At 45.7% G+C, this 20,052-nt stretch overlaps 1 protein-coding gene across 1 annotated transcript; it reads left to right on the plus strand.

Moving 5' to 3' along the window:
* Positions 1–18,450: 18,450 nt before the first annotated feature.
* On the plus strand, positions 18,451–19,737 carry id1 (inhibitor of DNA binding 1, HLH protein). The gene is made up of 2 exons (XM_030729190.1): positions 18,451–18,929; positions 19,150–19,737. The coding sequence occupies exons 1-2, from the start codon at positions 18,573–18,575 to the stop codon at positions 19,183–19,185; spliced, it is 393 nt and encodes a 130-aa protein (XP_030585050.1). The 5' UTR covers positions 18,451–18,572; the 3' UTR covers positions 19,186–19,737.
* The last annotated feature ends 315 nt before the right edge of the window (positions 19,738–20,052 follow it).

Here is a 20,052-nt window from a genome sequence, read left to right on the forward strand (position 1 = left end):
TCCTTCATAGGATTGCTCTCTCAGAAGAAGATTTGTCTCTGGGGATGCTAATTCGCTTTGCATTGAATAAAAATAAACCTGCAGCTTAGCAGAATAAATGGAAAAACAGTACAGAAGGGGGAAAGAGACCTCTGGAGACACAGAAAGTAAGACAGAAAAAAATCCTGACAAAGGCAGAAAGAGAGAATTATCTCCCCAGCTGTCTGTGCATCAGGAAGTTTCTCCCAGAGAGTCAGCTCTGACCGGCCTGATCACAGAGGCAGCACAGGAAGTCCCACAAAAAGCAAAGGAAGTGAGTACCAGCTCCAGGAAGTGAGTTTTTTGCAGCCTCGGCTCCACGAAGTCTGGACCCTGAAGGGAGGGGAGGAGGGAGGAGGAAGGGAGGCAGCCCAGCTGAACACCACAGTGTGAGAGAGTGGAGGGAAAGAGAGGGAAAGACGCATAGAGGGAGGGAGAGGCAGATTAAGGCATAGTGACGGCAGTGACAGCTGTCTCAATGCCGCCAGCTGTGTGTCATTTACTGAATGCTTATAAAAATGAGCCTGGCACCAAGGAGTGATGTTCCCAATGCCGTGGCGCCAGGCGCTCCGCTTAAAATGACATTGGGTGCCACCACCGACTTCCTCTCAACCTACACATGTATACACGCACAGAAATGAAAGAGCCCAAAAAGCTCAATTCAGCACAAGTAAATACAGGCTGCAAGAGGCATGTTTTCAGCTGCTTCTTCTGCAATCTGCCCCAGTCTACAATAGAAAACTGTTTCCACAAAGCATCTAATTACACAATGCTGAGATCCAACAGTATTGAAGCAAACACAGAGTACATCAGGACAAACAGATTAGTGGCTCCAGTAACAACATCCCTCTCTCTCTCTCTCTCTCTCTCTCTCTCTCTCATACACACACACACACACTCACACACACACACCTGTGTTCACACGTTTTCTGACTGAGCCCAGTGTTTTGCATGTAAATAGAGTGTGTCTCTGTGCTGAGGAGGTGCTAACTTCCTCTGTGTTGCACCTGGACCAACTGCTTATCTGCATAAACAGAGAGAAAGAGGGAGTAAAGCAGATCTGTAAGGATGGAGAGAGAGAAAAAGCGAGAGATGGGGGAACATTTTAGGTGTTAATAGGTTAAAAACTGGAAACTGGGGGCACTTAAAGCAACCAGATTGACACCATCTGAAATCCCTTTTGAAAAAGCTCCAGTGTTTGTTTGGACAGGAGCCTGGACTGCAAAGCAAAAAGGAATGTACAAATTTAATCAGCTAATAATGCAACGATACTCTCAGACAGCTGTTGTCACTCTGAGACAAGCACAACTGAAAGCCAATCTGGTTTTCTTCGAAATCACACGTCATTATACTGATGCATTTAAAGTCTTATCAGTGATGGCATTACTATCTGGCCTCAAGTGGCAACCTCACTCAGGGTGGAAAATTAAGTTAGAAGTGCCAAAAACTGTATTTCTGGACTGTCTTTTGGAGGCTCGCTCCAAAAGAGAATAAATTCCCAGAGATGCAAACATGTTAAAATGTCCAGCTCCACAGCATAAATAAAAAGATTTTTGTAACTATAGCCAATTTCATACTAACTTTAGCTGGCAAAAAGTCTGTGCTTTGATTTTGGTGAATTTTGCTTGTTACGATGCTTAGGTAGAGTTTTCAGGTGACACATAAACAGTGACACATAAAAGGCAGTCCTATTGGTGTATTCATCACCGGTGCTTATCGCACATGAAGAGATGAAAGAGACAAAAAAAACATCTGTTATCAGCGAGCTGAGATATTTGAACTCCCGAGCCTGTTCAATCTGAATGCCATCAAGATGAACAATGGCCATTGAGCCATTGTGAGAAGTTTTATCTTGTCTTTGCTGATCTTGAGGCCATAAGGCTGAGCGTTGCAGGTAATCTTGTATAGGATACCTATAGTCTCAGAGTCATCAATGGCAAAGATGGTGCTGTCGTCAGTGAACATGAGGTCAGTAACAATTGGTCACCAACCACTACATGAGCAATGTAGTGTACATGAACATGAGTGTCACCAACCACTACATGTAACATCTGCTTATAACTTGTTGAGTATAGCTGGCTAAATCCTTGCGCCAAACCAGTACAACTGATTGTAGGGTTTCCCCACCTGCCAAATTCCACTTTAACACCTGATTGTACTCATTTTTCTGTTTAGGTGTGGAAGCAAAGTCACCCATCTGCAATAAAGACAAAAGTAATCACTTTTTTTTTTAATTCCCTTTGTTTTCTTCTTCTTTTGTTCCACATAGCTGATATTAAAGCTGGGTACATCCCTGAGAATTAGAAGATCAAATAAAATAATAATAATAGTAAAATAATAATAATAATATTATTTTAATATGATTATATTATATAAGGTTTAGTCTGCTTTGCACAAAAATAGCTGGTAGAAATCTCCTCCATAGACTTGCTTTTTACTGTACTTTTTCACTTTTACTTGAGTAAAGAAGTTTAATGAATACTTCAACTTTTACCAGAGTATTTTTTTACACATCTGTACTTCTACTTAAGTGATGAATGTGTGCATTTTCAGCATCTCTTTATATCAGGTACCTGTGTTTGTTGCCCCTCTGTAAATTGCCACCTTACCATGGTGGAGGGGTTTGTGTGTCCCAGGAATCTGAGTGGCTATGTTGTCCAGGGGTGTTTGCGCCCTGGTAGGGTCTCCCCAGCCAAATTTGTCCTGGGTGAGGGGCCAAACAAAGAGCCATTCAGATGACCCTTATGAGAGAAAGATCAAGGGAACAGTTTACCCTGCCTGGGATAGGGTTACCAAGGCCCCACGCTTGAGCCAGGCCTGAGGAGGGTGCTCGAGGGAGAGCACCTGGTAGGCCCACCACCCACAGGAAGCATCATAGGGGTCGAGTGCAGTGTGTGTCAGGCGGCCAAGGGTGGAGGTCCTGGTGTGCTGATCCCTGGCTATTCAGGCTGGCTACTGGGACATGAATGTCGCCTCTCTGGTGAGGAAAGAACCTGACTTAGGTGCCGTTTACACGAAGCCGTTTTCACTGGAAACGGTGTCGTTTTGATGCGTTTCAGCCTTTCGTTTACACGATGGCGTTTCAGAAACGATCCGCGTTTACACGAGGACATGTGAAACGATGAAAACGATGTAGTTCCCATGCCAGGCCACAAGTTGGCGTTGGTTTTCTCTTTGCAAAGTTTGTTTACGCAAGACGCGCATGCGTGGAGTGACACAGTAGGTAGTGCGGCAAATTGTTCATTACTTACAAAACGGCCAATGTGAGAGGTTTTGTGTGGACCGATGATGAGGTTGGATCGCTGCTGCACACAACGCTGAATTACAAAACGGTAAAAACACAGGAAAAGCATAAGAAGCACTCGTGAATCCGCGAGTACTGTTTATCAGTTTGCGCGTGCGCGAAAAACTGGCCGTCGCAACCATAGTGCGCATGTGCGAGTCGAGCGTTTTCAAATCACCCCGGTTTCAAGTGTTTACACGAAAACGCAAGCCGGTGCGTTTCTGAAACGCTCCACTCTGGACCCCTTTTCTGAAACACATCGTTTTCACTCTGTTGTCGTGTAAACAGAAGGGCGAAACGCATCAAAACGACACCGTTGTCGTGTAAACGCAAGGCCGAAACGCATCAAAACGACACCGTTTCAAAATGAAAACGGTCTCGTGTAAACGGCACCTTAGTGTGTGAGGTTGAGAGGGCTCACCTCAATGCATGGCCTGGACTCTGGTACCAGTCTCTTGGAGAGGGGCTGGACTCTTTTCCAGTCTGGAGCTGCCTTCAGTGGGGTGGGTATCTCTCTATACCTTCGGTTCGCTGCCTATGCGTCAGAGTTTTCACTGGCAGATAAGAGGGTCGCTTCCCTGCCCCTCCAGGCCAAGGAATGGGTCCTGACTGTCCTTTGCGCTTATGCATCGAATTTCAGTTCAGACTAACCAGCCTTCTTGGATGCTCAAGGGAGCTCCATCCAGTGACTGCAAACAACAAATGGTCCATAATGAACACCTAGGTCGTGGGTTAATGATCAATTTTGCAATCATTTTATCAGATCTGTGGTCGTATGTTCTGGACACTTGAGTGAAGAGAGGTGCTGAGCTGTTAACTGATCACCATCTGGTAGTGAGTTGGATCAGGTGGTGGGGAAGGATGATGGACAGACCCGGTCCACCTAATCTTATAGTGAGGGTGCGATCAGAATGCCTGGCAGAGACCCCAGACCATGAGATCTTCAACTCCCACCCCCAGCAGAACTTTGACAGCATTCCAAGGGATGCTGAGGACATTGAGTTTAAATGGACCAAGTTCCGCATCTCCATTGTTGAACTGGAAAGTAGTTGGTGCCTGTTGTGGTGGTAATCCTCAAACCAGTAGGTGAACACCGGCGGTCAAAGGAGCCGTCAAGCTGAAGAATAGGTCTTATCGGGCTTGGTTGGCCTGTGGGACTCTGGAGGCAGCTGATGGGTACCAGCAGGTTAAGTAGAATGCAGCTTGGGTGGTGGCTGAAGCAACAAATTGGGTGTGGGAGGAGTTTGGTGAGGCCATGGAAAAAGACTTTCAGACTGACTCAAAGCCTTTCTGGCAAACCGTCAGGCAATTCAGGAGGGGAAAGCGGTGCTCTACTCACACGGTATATAACTGCTGATTTCAACTGAAGATATAGTGGTGTGGGCCCTGCAACAGGCTGGCGACTTGTTCAGGGTGTACCCTGCCTCTCGCCCTATGACAGCTGGGATAGGCTCCAGTCCCCCCGTGACCCTGAACAGGATGAGCGGAAGTGAATGGATGGATGGGATGGATATAGTGGTGTGGTGGAAGGAATACTTTGGGGACCTCTTTAATCTCACTGAGGAAGCAGCTCACCCATTACTGGGGGTGAGGTTGCTGAGGTAGTCAAACAACTCCTTGGTGGAGTTGTTATCCCCCCCCCCCCCCCCCTCTTCCAAGAGGGTGCTCTAACTATTGGAGGATCACGCTTCAGTCTCCCCTGGAAGGTCTATCCCAGGTTGCTGGAAAGGAGAGTTTGTCCATCCAGTCTATATGTGTTTAGTGGACCTGGAGAAGGCATTCAACTGCATCCCTTGGGGTATCCTGTGGGGGGTATGGGGAGTATGGGGTCTCTAGCCTGTTGTTATGGGCCATTCAGTCCCTGTACATCTGCAGCGAGAGCTTGATCCACATTAAGTTGTGCTCATTTCCAGTGGGTGTTGAACTGGGCTGCTCTTTGTCACTGATTCTGTTCATAAATTTTATGGACAGAACTTCTGAGTGTCACCAAGGGGTGAAAGGCTTCTGCCTCAGTAACCTCAGACTCGCGTCTCTGCTTTTTCCAGATGCTATAGTTCTGGTGGTGGCTTCCAGCTGACACTGGAGCAATTTAAACTCAAGTGTGAAGTACCACATACGAGAATTAGCACCTCCAAGTCTGAGGCTATGTTTGTCAGGCGGAAAAGTGTGGAGTGGCCCCTCCATGTCATGGGGAATTTGTTGCCCCAAGTAGAGGAGTTTAAGGTCCTGTTTACACAAGAATGTTCTCAGATGAAACGATGAAAGTTTTGATGCGTTTCGGCCTCCCGTTTAGAATGGAGTGAAAACAATACTTCTCTTTTTTCAATTTTGGCCACAGCGGCTTTTATCCACAGTAGATAGACAGGAAAATGGGGGAAAGAGAAGGGGGAAGACACACAGGCAAACTGGCAACAACCCGGACTCAAACCTGTGCCGCCCGCACCGCAATGTGGAATATGTATGTGGTCGCCAGCCTCACCACTAATCCACCCAGGTGCCCGAAAACGATGCTTTTTGAAAACGGGCTCCAGAGTCTCTGTTTCCGTGTAAACGGACGAAAACATGCGCACTATGGTTGCGGTTTCTATATCCACACTGGTGGATGGACTGTGTTCTTATGGGTTATTATGCTGCTTATGCACGTTACCAGCTAATAGCTTAGCTATTAAATCTTCAAAACCACACTTCACAAAACATATATGAAGTATATGGCGGCTATTTATAATCATAATTTTTTTCAATAGCATTTATTGTGTTTGTGTAAATGCACTGTCGGTGTGTTTGTGTTTCACTTTCTTTCCTTACCTACGCTGTACATCTTCTTTTTAACTTCTATTAACTTCTATTACTGAAAAGTAAAGCTTAACCTATTTTGCATATTCTTTACCATAATAGCATTTATTTCTTTAAATTGCTGACTGCTTCCTTAAAGCTATGAATTCCCTTTGAATGCAATGTTGCATATTTTAAGCACCAAATATTTGTATCTGCTTCTGTGTATTAAAGCATGCAGTCAGTGTTGAAACCACATTTCAGTATGTGTCCTTTGACTTTCAGTGGATATTAATAAAGAGGCAAAAATAATGAAATACATGGAACAAGAAGGAACAGTCCAACTCTGTACAAATACGGATACATTGAAGTCATGATGTTTTGGAGCAGCCAATGTTACCTACAGTATCTTGGTGTCCTCCTGCGTGTCCTTTACCTCTGATCCCGTTTATTTTGCCCTGATAAATGATAAAGCAGAAAGCCATATGTTCTGTGTTTGTTATCAAGGACTATCAGGGCCTTACAAACAGTATCTAGGGCCTCATCAAGGTCAGACTGCAGTTCATCCAACAACCCCTCAGGCTCACAACTGTATTTCAGATGGGACACTGTCATTTTAGAGTCAGCACGGACACACAGTCATAACATTTGGGTCGGGGTCTTCCAACAGACATAATTCAGCACAGCTTTAAAAGCAAAAGCTGATAATATCCAAAATGGCTGTTGTCATCATACTTGAGAGAGTGAGTACCCTGGCTCGGGGCCATCCAGCTCACTGCTCTATATTTGGTCATTTCTCCTGAGTTTCACTGACTTCACCAATACAATTTTAGGCCAGGCACATGTGTTGTTTCAGTCTCATTTTCAGTAAACTCTGTGATCACCTTGCCTTTGCGTTCCACAGGCCTTTCACTGGGAGCACAAAGAGAGAAAGGGGCATTAGTCTACGAGAAAAGCCCAGCTTTGGCTTCTTAAAGAAAGCAGAGGTTTAGCTCTTTCACTTCCACTGCATTGTTATGCTAAGGCCCAGCTTGGGAATAGTGGACTATTAGCATCTGAAGAAGAGCCAACATCTGAGGAAAACATGTCTTTAAGGCCCCAAAGAAAAGATTCCATGCTGTCTCTCCTTCTCATTTTCTCCTTCTCCATCTCACTCACTTGCTCCTCAACTCGACTCTCTTTCCTCGCCTTTCGGAGGCCCATTCTCTTTTCTTTCAGTTTCTCCTGCTGGCTCTTTTGGCGCGAAGAGGGATAAGAGAAGTGTGTGTGTGTGTGTGGGTGGAGAGGGGGGATTAAGAAGTAAAATCCTGCATGAAACAATACAAATAGCTCCTTATAGATACCACATATCAAATGCTACCTGTCAGCATTCAAGTTATAAGCAAACCAGTATTTGATTCATGAAAGTCCAGAATCTATTTCACTCGTGAGGTGTTAGGAAGCTTTAGTCTCCTGTGATGACTGCAACAGAAGAGCTTAATTTAGGTTATTCTCGTGTTTGTGTAAATGCACTGTTGCATTTACACAAACACGATCACTGGCCTTATGATAATGTTCATGCATTCTGTCATGCCATGAACACCTCACCCTTTATTATAACTCATTTTTACATGACACATAAAATGTCCCTAAAGTGGCCTGCAATTTATGTCCAGTTCCATGATATCTCATAAAGAACAGTCAATGAGGATAATAAGGGTAACAAGCTATAATAATAACACTATCACTGGTATTACTTGACCCCCCCACCCCCCCCCAAGACCTCTTTCTTTAGTAGTTTTTGTCTTTTCAGAAAAAAATAAAAAATATTGAGGTATCTGTAAACCATTTTGTGGTTAGAGCCATTCAAGAATTTTAAGAGCTGATATTTTTTAGTTGAAGCGGCTCTGTTCCCACATGCACAACTTATCCAAGCTTGTGGCAGTTCTCTGTATATCTGTCAGGTAGTCTGGCCAACCGGAGCAGATTGTCTATTAAAGACGTTAGCGGCTTTCTCAAAACCACAGGCAGCGATGTTCCCTTTGCAAAGCACTCTAAAGGTCACCATGTTCTTCGATATAATGCTTTTGATAAGAAAGATATTGAGAGGAATTTAGAAGTTTCCCATGTTGGCAGGAAGCTGATGTTCCACAGTTATGAGCCTGCTGAAGTACAGCATTGAAAACACAGTTTTCGACCAGCTGTGGTTAAATAAATGTAAGTGAGAGCAAAAACAGGGCTCTGCAATGACACTGACAAATAGCCTCCATTTAATTTTTACTTGTTACGTAATACTCGATACCAGATGAGCTTCATTGTCAGCTTCAAGACTGGTTTGGTGCACTGAATCACTGCATTTCTGTTGTGTTCGTACAGTGTAAACGAACTTATTCGCCTTCAGGGCTAACTCAGGTTTGTTTAAAGTATTTCTCTTTTTATGAATGTGCTCTCAAATTAATGAGTAAATGAAAAGAAACAAGGATGAAAAGTAATATCAGTTGGCCTCTTGAAAAGCTTAGTTAATGTCTCACCAGGACAGTTGTTTATCAAATATATTTGAGGCCCTGGGCTGAAGTGCATTACCATGCAGTGACATCAAAGCTTTGACAAAATCGAGCCCCGCAGAATCCAAGTCTCACGTGAGCGCAGCCTAATCTGTGCGGAACAATCATGTTACCTGGATAATTGAACATGGTATTACCGCAAATTCCAAGTGTGAAAGCGGCTTTACTTTCCCCACTGCTATGAGCTCAGGTTTGTTGTAAACAGCAGTCTGAACATTGGATGTTTTGCTCATGCAGAGCTGGAGCCGGTCAGGAGGGGCAGCTGTGGGATGAATCACAGCCCCAACGCACACACGTCATCTTGGGTGGGAGTCCACAGACGTTTCCCTGAATCGCAACTGGACATGGATCGAATCCTAGTAAGAGAGAGCGTGATACTGCAAAGATAAACATGTAACTGGCAAAAAGCAAGAAGTTAAACCTAGAAATGCTGAGTAAAGAGTCAAGGTGAGTCAAGGAGTGCTGAGTCAAGGATCACAAGCTGAGAAATCACTGCTCTGCTAGCACCTGGCTGTTGACGCCTAAAGGCAGGAGTGGTAAGCTTAGTGATAACAACAACACTATCACCCGCATCACCATGAGGCCTACTGTAAGAAAAACACATGACTCTGAGAGGGCTTTCTGGCTGACTACAGCCTCAGTGAAATAGAGAGCCATTCGGGAAAGAGAGGAATGACTAAGGCATGCACCTGCCTCTGTGTCAAGACAACACCGCCAGCACACTGACAGGAGTGAAGAGGGCGAGAAGGCTTCATGAAAAAAAGGAATTTCCAAGGATAGGGAAGATGTTGTGAAATCATATTGAACATGTGGCCCGCACAGCTGCAGAGGGAGTGAATCGCTTCATGTGTAACAGCATGAATCACCAGTAGAGTTCCTCAGAAGTCAGATCACACTTTCAGCTCTCTCTCTCCCTCCCTGTGTTTTCCATACCTTGCCTTCTTCATCACAGGTGCAAGTAGTGAAGTAAGCTGCCCAGATTGTCCACATGTGCTATATAAGATTAGCGTCTAAGCTCACACATGTGCACAAATATACACAAAGAGATATATAAATACCCCCCCCAACACACACGCACACACACACACACACACACACACACACACACACACACACACATCAGTGATCACAATGAACAATGCCGGAGCCATCCAGAGTCTCTTCATCAGCATGAGATCATGTGGCATGTATAACACATTGCTCACACACTTCCTCCTCCCAGCTCTCCCACCCCCACTACGCTATAACACAGGTGGCCATCTGCAGGAGCCGGATCAGCATTCCTGCTCTCTTGTTAAGTGACATCTCCTCTAAAGAAGTGTCCTCATCCTCATCCAGGAAAATCAGATGACTCACGAGGCTATTTAACTCAGATGGATTGTACTAGGACTCCTACTGCATATTAATGCAGCTCTATTAGTAACAGAAACTTTATTTAAACGTTGGACACACTCACCCATTCATATGAGTGGGTGAGTGTGTCCAAACTTTTGACTGGTACTGTATGATTGCGAGCATCTTGACTGCTGCAGTTCACTAAATCAGTGCAGCATAATTATAAATCATGCCATCAGCCAGTGTAGACAAATTATTAAAATAAATGAATGCCACTTATTGAGCCATCTCGCCACTGCAGAGACCAAAATAGAGCTGTGCTTAGCTCGCGTCATCATCTTGTAATCCTTCGTCCATTGTTCCATAAACATCACAGTTATGAGACAAAGACAATGATATAAATCTGTCTTTTGGGAAAAGTCTGTTTATTTACTATAGATAAACATCAAAAACCATGAGTATTAAGAGGGTTTTTATAATTTTTACAACACATAACAACCTCTGCCAATGTTCAAATAAGCAAACCCTCTAAACTCGCATTTTAATGAGAAAAAAAATAAAAAAATCGTGACCCAGACTGGCATGTAGTAGATGACAAATGGCCTTGATAGTGATTGCTCAGAGGCAAACTCCCCTCTAAGCTTGGACGATAAGAGGTGGGTGTCCGATTAGGACCCCCCTCCGAAAAGTGAAGAGGCTGACGACATCTCTATCTGCCAAAGCGCTGGCTTCTGATGCTAAATTGACATCTTTAGAATGTGTCTTTAATGCTAATTCAGTTGCTAAATACACCCAGATCTGTACTAGCTGTAATGCTCTGTAGGGCAGTAGTGTCATCCAGGGTCCCAGAGGACTGCCCAGTGCTGCTCTGTGTGGTCCTGCCCCCCTCCCAAGAAGAAAGTAGAGGCTGAGGGCTCTGGGCCTCCCTCTTCTCCTTGTCCTCCCTTGATATCAGAAGTGCTGGAATGGAGGAGTAGTACTAGGAGTAGAGGGATTGGGGGCGGGGGGGTGGGGTCTCCCTAGTTGCCAAGCGAACACCATATGGGCAGCTCACTGGTGTTACTGGGGGCCCGGGGCAGTTCCCAGAATTCACATGATAATGAAGCCCAGGGCCATTCAGAGTGCTGGCCTAAAGCTGGGGCTAAGAGCTTTTGATAGCCCCCAGCAGCCTGTAGGCCTGCCCACCCCGGGCCCATCCAGCTTTCCTGCCAGGCACAAACCACCTGTTTGATTTTCCCAGGGCCCTGCCACAGCGGATGGAGAGAAGAGAAAGAGGGAGCAGGGAAGAGGAGGGGAGGGGCAGCAAAGGAATGTCTCCCTCTTATTTTGTCACTGAGTGTGTACTTCCCATTCACTTCCTCTTTATAATCCTCCAACCCTCCCCTCACGTGCACACACACACATACACATACACACCGCTGCATAAACACAAGCACGAGCACGAGCATAACCTAGATGCACATATGCACACACCCCTGCTGACCCCCGCACACAGACTCTTTCCCCTTTTGTTAAACTCTCTGAAACAATCCCAGGGAGAAGAATGAGGTTTAAAAGTAGGGCACCTTCTGCTGCATCAAAGATTCTCACAAGCAAATTCCTGGAACAGGGCCCTGGGTGAAAAGCAGGGCTCTCGTCTTAGCTGCGTATTTTTCAGCTCTATGTGGGAACCAGAGGAGGATCTTCACTGGGCAGCCGAAGAGACGGGATGACTGGCAGTGGAAGGACCCAACAGAGCCAGGGGTGGAGGGGGGTGGATAAGTGGGTGATGTACACTCGGATACAAGAGGGGACACTCGGTGAGATGAAGAATGGGTGGGAACAGGGAAAGGGGAATGACGCTTGTGTCACTCGAGGGGGGTCGATGTATGTTTAAAGATGGCTACATTCCTTTATCGTGAGAATTGCTGGCTGATGCATAGCAATAACACCACGACAGACGGGGCAGATGGCCTTGGCCGATGTTCCTGAAGCTGCAATGCATGCAGAGAGTGGTTCGATCCTTATTTGTCGCTCAGTCAGAGCGGCAAAAGCTGATTGGCAAAGGGGAAAAAACAATTTTAGGTCAGTTTAATTTGGCTATGAGGCTTACAAATGACATTTGCATATAACATGCTGAATGTGTGCTCTTTTCTCTGGCAAGCTTCAGTGGTAGAATATTTCCTGTTGAGAAATCATGTGATGTGATCACAGTGGCAAAACACAGACACATACTGGGAGCACAGGTGTGCAGGTGTGACGCTGTGTACTCTGCGGCCACTTCTAGTTCCCGGTGTGAAGGCGGGGCAGCGTTCCTACAGTTTAACCTGAAATGCTGGCTTGCTGGGGGCTAAACACCTGCGCTCACAGGGTTCCAGAGGAGGTGGGGTGGAGGAGGAGGAGGCACACCCGAGCAGCTTGCATTCACCCTTACCTAACAGGGTCTCTGGTTACTGTAGTCCCCTGGCTGAGCTCTTTCTTTTAACACATTATTCAGGTCATGTGCACAAGGGACATATGCATAGAAAACATTACAATAACCTCACACCATGGCTCTTCTGCGACAAGAATACACACACATACACCTGTTGCACCTGCACTGCCTTCTGGAGTTTGCATGAAAAGATTCCCACACCCAAGTAAATTCACTTCCTCTTGCTGTTGCACCCTCTATACAGCTTTGATAAATAGAAACAACAAACACGAGGAGAAACTTGAGCAGGCTCAAATCACATCTGAGCCAGCAGAGACTGGTCAGGTGGGACTTTAGTGTCAAGAGCATCAGGAGCAAGAAACAAAAACTCCCCGAGGCCCAAATAACTTGATTATAACCGCTCCACAATCAAAACAAAAGTGGCAGGCCCAATCTGTTCACTGTCAATGGCGGCTCTCATTTGTCAAGCCCATCCAAGAGGTTGGTTCTCAGGCGACTCACACAATGCCCAGTGACAAATAGGAGGGCTCTCCTTTTAGCCCTGCCTGCCACAGGGAAGCCCATCTGAAGTATTAATCTTTTGGTGGAAGAGTGGAGGAGAGAGCTCAGCCTGGCCCAGCCATTGTCTCCAGGTCTGGGCCCTCTGAATGGGCCTTTGTCAGCTCCCCAGCTGCCACTGTCCGTGCTCCATCGTTGGGCTTTGGCTCCCATGTCCCCTGGCCGTGCTGACTGGACGCCTCTGTGCAGCTGTGGGGATGTGTGTGTGTGTGTGTGTGTGTGTGTGTGTGTGTGTGTGTGTGTGTGTGTGTGATGGAGAGAGAGGTCAGGTGATGGGCCATTTGTCTCACAACACACAGAGACACACACAAATATGTGGCTTAACATAAGGCCTTACTTGTCATTTCAAAGGGATGCATTCAGTTACCATGGAATCTAAAAAATAACAGAATGAGTTCCCATCTTCGTTTCAGTTCAGGAGCAGCCAATATTCTCACACAGCAAAAATACATAATAAGGAATCTACAGTAAATACTTCTCTTTTAAGTTCACTCTCAGGGCAGTTAATTGGTATACATTATCATTTATTCCTCAAAAGCAGTCCAACAAGAATGTTTCGGGTAAAATTAGCTAACAGTGGACATGTGAGTGCAGATAGAAGCTCTTATTTATTTCCCCCATCTCTCTCCTACAGCAGGGGGCAGCTGGCCAGCAGCAATCAGGCCTGTCCCCCATAGGCATCTTGTGGCCACCAGCTGGGAACAGCTGGTCTCCCCCCTCTGCTACCAGTGGACCTGGACTCTGCTGGAAGTCCTGGAAAGAAGAGGGCCTTAAAGGATCTCACAAACAGCCAGTATTCACACATACACAGGCTGCACTAATGAAGAGGCCTCATTAGGCTACATTTACAGTGTCTATAGAGGTGCGTTTGTTGTTTGGTCCATCAGTGCAGCTTCTCAAGATAAAGACTGTGGTGCCATTTTTACTATAGCCTCAATATAAAGTTGATGTTAAAACATCCAAATGACTCCTGTGTGATGTCAAACTGTTGCTATACTTAAAGAAGTAGAGGGAGGGCTGAGGTGAAATACTTGCTGGTGGTGCTGGGAGGATGGAGGGTTGGTGGGTGATGGGGATGACCACCAAAGGGAAAAGGGACTCTGGTGTTATTAGATTTGCAACAAGCCGTAACACTGTCTCTCATTGTGTATCCCTCCACCCCTGCCCTCCCCCAAGCCCCTAACCCTAGAGAAGACTACCAGTCCCCCTCTAAACACCCACTCCTCCCCACAACACACGCACTCCCAGCTAAAGCTCGCTCTCCAGGCAATTGCCACTGGAGTGGAAAGTATTCCAGAGCACAATGCCTATGCTCTCAATGGGTGCTTTAGCATGCCACCAGTGCGCTGTCACCAGCAGATGGGGAGCTAATTAGAAACCATTAAAGGGCTTTGATAGTGTGTGTGGGAACCAGGCGGAGGGAGATGGCCACAGGGGTGTAAAGGAGGGGTGAGCTCTGGGTCCGATGAGTGCACACATACACATCAATGCAACTGAGAGAAACAGATATAGAGGGACCAAGCTGTCCTCTCAGGCCAAGGACGCAGAGCAGAGGACACCTGGGGGGGGGGGTGGGTGTGTGGGTGGTGTCAAGGATCTCTACGGGATTCAGCTGTACACCAACTATCAGATGGAGATAGTGTTCCTGTAACCTGCCCCTGGCTCGCAGGGAAGGGCGTCCATCCACCCACCCAGTCTGCTCCCCGCACACAGGAAAAACACCCAACAGGCGGCGAGGCTCCAGCCGGTCTGCACTTTTGATGATACATCTCTGAACCAGATCTCCCACAGGAAGTGAGTCCTAACCACTGGTTCTCAGTCATTACACAGGCTGGGCTTGCCAGGGAGGTGCCAGGCCACGCCAGGGCACACAAGGCTCCATGGGGAAACATGCCCACAGAAGGTGTGACGCACCGTGTTTAAAAAAAAACAACAAAAAAAAAAACTCTCACATTCAACACAAATTTTCTGCATTTGTATCTGTTGAAAGATGAGCCTGAGGTGTCCACTGATCATCCGCCAATCAGCTGAGGATAGATGTGACATTGTGGTGCGGTACCACAATTTTTTTTTTTTTTATATACCTGACACCACACTCACCCCTCCTCCTGGTCCCATATGAGCCTCTCCACACACCTGCACACAGGTGTGATCATTATCAAGCAAACAGGAAGAGCCTGACTGGGAACTGGAAACTAATCCCACAGCTGCGAGGAGCGGTGTGTGTTTGTGTGTGTGTGTGTGCCTGTGTGTGTTAGTAAAAATTGTTGAAAACTTACAAGTGGTGCTCTCATTTCATAATCAAATTCCTGCATTTCTTTTCAACAGCGTATCTGAAGAATCAAAACCAAAGTAAAATCCTCTGTCTAAGAAACCATTATTGTGCTTTGGTGACTTTCATGTTTCAGGAAGTTGTACGAGGGCTACTTATTGTCCTAGCAGCAATAATAACAGCAGCAAAAGTGTCAAAGCATTACTGGAATGTCCTATTTCCTCTGAATGAATTCCTGCACCAACCTTTCCCCCGTGTGGCTTCCTGCAGTGTGCTTTTGTAGATCTGTTTGCTGTAGCGATAAAGAGGGCGTATTAGCTAATATGTTTCCCCTCCGCCAAATGGAACAACTTATCTAGAAAAATGCTACCAGGAAAGTGTTTGTGTACTGGCATAAAAGATACATGGTGTCCTTAAAAGAAAAAATACTGGCGTTTCTTTTGCCGTTTGATGGATGTGCGATGTTGCAACAGCCACACAAACAGTAGCCTGTCAAAAATAAAAAATTTTAAAAATGTAAATGCTGAGCTGTAATCAGCTCACATATAAAGAGTTCCACTGGGAAATGAATTCTGTGTCAGTGATGAAGGAGGGAAGGGGAGCTGAGAGAGGGCACTGCCATTCTGTCAGTTAAAATCAGGAGCTAATATGTTTCACTTTTCTTTTCCCCTCCTCTGCCTCTTCCCTCTGTCTTCTCTCTCTCTCTCCCCTCGCCTTGATGTGCTGTAAACAGGCTAAAAAGGGCCCAGCTGTGTGGAGTTATTGTTGGTGTCAGTAGGAAGTGCTGATAGCTTTTGCAGCTGAACAAAAGCTGGATGAGGGGAGTGGAGGGGCGCTCCAGACACTGTGGCTCCAGCCTAGATTCTCTCCCACAATCCCTGCACCGCACTCCCATTGTTCTGCCCACCCGGCCTTCCCTCCGCCCTGTCAGCTGCGACCTAGGACAGAGGGCAAGAAAAAAAAAAAAAAAAGAAAGAAAAAAAGAAAGAAAGTAAAAGAAAAAAAAAAGTTTTTACAGGCTACTGCAACAGCTAGAAGAAACAGCCGGTGGTAGTTAACTTTGTTATACTGACGTTATCTTTGGTATGGCACATCTGTGCAGATATAAGCAGCGGCTATAAATGGCATTTATATTAAACTCTGAAGAGAACAAGCAGCTTATAATTCCATCCTCATGCAAAAAGAATGGTGTAAAGCTGTGAGTCCAGTCAGTCAGTGCAAATATCAAATTATATATACTATATTCCTCTAAAGACAGTCTTAAATTTGTAAAAGTAAATAAAAGCATTTAAAAACTAAGCATTTGCACTCAGGCACTTCTGCAACTTTACTGCTACTGCTTTATTTATTCATGTATTACATTGGCTAGTTTTTACCAGACTATTAGACTAGGCACAGACGCAGCACTTATTTTTAATCCTTTTCATACATATTTCACACATTCCTGCACTGTGCTGTACAACTATTAATGGCCAGGAAGCCATTTATATATTGTTTTCAAATTGAATGTGTTTCTAATCCAATGTGTTACATATCCATGTTTCTTCACTTGCAGTACTTGCTTTTACTTTCTGTTTCAAGGGATCACATTATTATGCAAACAGGAAGGCAAATTATTTGTATGTGAACATTTAACTGGAAATAAAAAACTGGTTTGGACTGTTTCAGAACTGCAGTTAGAATTCACCTGACATCATCAGGAACACGGGAGCTGCCCTATATGCTCTATCTATTAAACACTGTGCAAAACAAGGGGGTAAATTCCCACTGATCAGGTGCTAAATTAAAATTTACATTAATAATTCAATAACGAAAACCCACAAGTATAATACTACGTAACAATATAATGCCTACAGGGGTTTTACTGCCATTATTATAGTCCTATTAACAGTCAGAGAATGCAAATGCGTTTGATGCGTGACGCATTCATACCTGTCCTCACTACCACTGTGGTAACCCGAATTCCTGCACATAAACTAAAATGCATGAAAGCGACTTTTGTTCAAAGGGAGTTATAGTAACGTAGTGAAAGTCGGTTGTTTGAAGGAATGCGACAGCTATTTTATGTCCTTCCTCCTTTGTTGCTCCCCTCTTAACCGGCTGACAGCGTTTTACTCTGCAGGTGCGCAGGGCGGTAATCTCATCCCGCTGCTTTAAGGTGATAAATGAACGACAAAGCCCCGGAGCCGGTTTGTTCTCAGGGATCCGCGCGCCACGCAGGTGAATGGAGGAGTGCCGGAGTGCGCGCTCTCTTGTTTGACGTCTCCATGGAGACCGCCCGAGCGGCGCCGGGCTGACAGGCGTCAAGGCTCGGATGAATGGGTGACGTCACCGCAGTGGCGCCTGCCAGTCTGCTCGGGCTTGTTTGGACAATCTGGGGGGAAGATTCGGAACAGAGCGATGCGATCCGAGTGTGTGTGCGCACACAAGGCTGAGCACACACTGCAGAAACATGTGAAGGAATCCGTGAAGCTGATGCTCACACTGGGCTTCCTTCAGCGCCCAGAGCCTGGAAAAAGACTGTGTGCTTCCAAAGAAGTGCAGTTTAAAGAGCATAAAGAAAGCTTTGAGTTAAGAGACTGAGGATTTTGTGCGGAGAGCGGTGGCGCTGGAATGGCTGCGCAGCATGTTTTCGAAATCGGTCAACAATATGACATGAAATACTAATAAACCAATGATCGGACAAATGAAATAAACCGCTTAACTGCATTCCACACGGTTCACGTAAATAATAAAAAAAAGAAATCGCATTGAACTAATACAAATTTAGAAAGGTGACTCTTTTCCCAGGATTGTTTGGCCACATGAATCCTCTAAACTTTTACTGTACTATTGTCATCCAACATCTGCAGAGCCATCAACAATTGTGAAAAGGCAAATCTAGGGCACTGTGGTAGCCTAATTATCATTAGCCATTCATTCTATTCATCCTGTCCCATCCCACAGCGCATACCCAACTATTCACCACCCTTTGACTGTCCCCAGGCAATCTACACCTGCAGAGTCCCCAAGCCATGGACAGCTGGATTCCCACATATTACCCATAAAAGACACACATTTGTTTCCATTTGTAACGCCATTCCTCAAACAGATTGTAAATCCCGATAACCAGCCGAGCGCTGTCACTGGCTGAGAGTGAAGTTTTGAACCGCCCCATCAATACAAACGCAGCTGTCTCATTGGCCCTCCGCCTTCAAACCGGACGATGCGGCCCCGCCCCTAACTTCTACTGCGTTATAAAGCCGGGGAGGTTTGCCCATGTGGATGTTGCGAACTGTCAACTTTGCGTTGCTATCAACTCTAAAAGGAAGAGAAGCCTGACTGCCAAACAACTCTTATCTCTTTTACTCATCATCTTTGGAAGCTACACTACTCAAGATGAAGGTTGTCGGATCTACCTGCGCTTTGAAGAGCAAGGGCGAGGACGTGGTGCGCTGCCTGTCCGATCAGAGCCTGACCATCTCCAAGTGCAAGATCCCGCTGCTGGACGAGCAGATGAGCGTATTCCTCCAGGACATGAACAGCTGCTACAGCAAACTGAAGGAGCTCGTGCCCACTCTGCCTACCAACAAGAAGGCCAGTAAAGTGGAGATCTTGCAACACGTCATTGACTACATCTGGGACCTGCAGGTCGAGCTGGACGAGCCGGAGAAGAGCCGTCAGCACACCGTCAGCAGCGTGCCCCGCACACCGCTTACCACCCTTAACGCGGAGCTTGCCAGCATCTCAGTGGAGGTAAATATCTTGTCACTCATACTGCTGAATGAATCAGAGAATAGGTCATTGTCCAGCAGAGTTGCATGCATTCAGATACAAACTGCACATGAGTGTCAGGACGCGTGCGTAAAGTTTTAGTCTGTGCGTAAAATCTCAATGTGCGCACGGATTTCAGCTGATGTGTGTTTTATATCACTGTTTGTGCTAACAAACCTACTTTCCCCCCCTCTTCCTGCAGAACGGATGCTCAGATGACAGGATTATGTGCCGTTAAGAGCTGCTGGAGCATCGCCCCGCATCACATCACATCACATCAACCACAGCGAGGGAGTAAACAAGGCTGCTTGATGTGACTTCTCGAACAGCATCAAGAAACACAACCTTGAACTGTGTAGGGACGTTTCATACTCCCAGTGTTAGATAACAGTTGTGTGGACATTCTGCGGCGACGAGCCTCTCTTGTCACTTACGGCTCTCGATTTCTAAGAGGGCCCCGAGATGAGAGGAAGATAAGCAGCGGTGTCCAGATATGGACTGGGTTAGCCAGGGGACCAAGACAAGTTCAGCGCAACCAGCATCGCTCGTTGCTTGCAGAGTTTCTAAAGAAAGCTAAAGTTTCTGTTACTGCTCTTTGTATCTTGTGTAAACCATGTAGAGGATTCAACGTTTTTGTAAAAGATTTTTAAAAAAAAAGTTAATTTCTCAGATTCCTGAGCGACAAACTGTATTGTATATTACAATGACACAATATGTGAAGATATTGTTTTCTTACAATGTACATTATTTGGTGTTTTTATTAAAACAAGACAATTATTTTTGAACAAGACCCCTCTGTGTCACTGTGTCTGTGTGCGGGAGAAAGTATCCCATCCTATACCTGAGCAGGTTTCAGTATTGAGCTCCTTGCTAGAACTGCAGTTGTGAAAAATAACACTATATGGTGAGTAGACTAGTGAGTCGACCTTTAAAGCCTTATTAGCATTGCAATTAAGCGTATGCGTCCACTCATATTCATCAACAGCTTATGCAGGAGACTGTGAACTGCCTGTCACAAAAAAAAAAGTGCTACACTCACAAGAAGCTGTTAAAAGTCTTTCAAGTAACATAAAACCAAAGCTGGTGGTAAACATGCTGGTTCATG

Source organism: Archocentrus centrarchus, chromosome 5 (assembly GCF_007364275.1).
Source record: "Archocentrus centrarchus isolate MPI-CPG fArcCen1 chromosome 5, fArcCen1, whole genome shotgun sequence".
Classification (NCBI taxonomy): Eukaryota; Metazoa; Chordata; class Actinopteri; order Cichliformes; family Cichlidae; genus Archocentrus; species Archocentrus centrarchus.

Coding starts and splice junctions, on each gene's coding strand:
- id1 (XM_030729190.1), top strand. CDS start 18,573: ATGAAGGTTGTCGGATCTACCTGCGCTTTGAAGAGCAAGGGCGAGGAC. Junction 18,930..19,149: donor TTGCCAGCATCTCAGTGGAG/GTAAATATCTTG, acceptor CTCTTCCTGCAG/AACGGATGCTCAGATGACAG.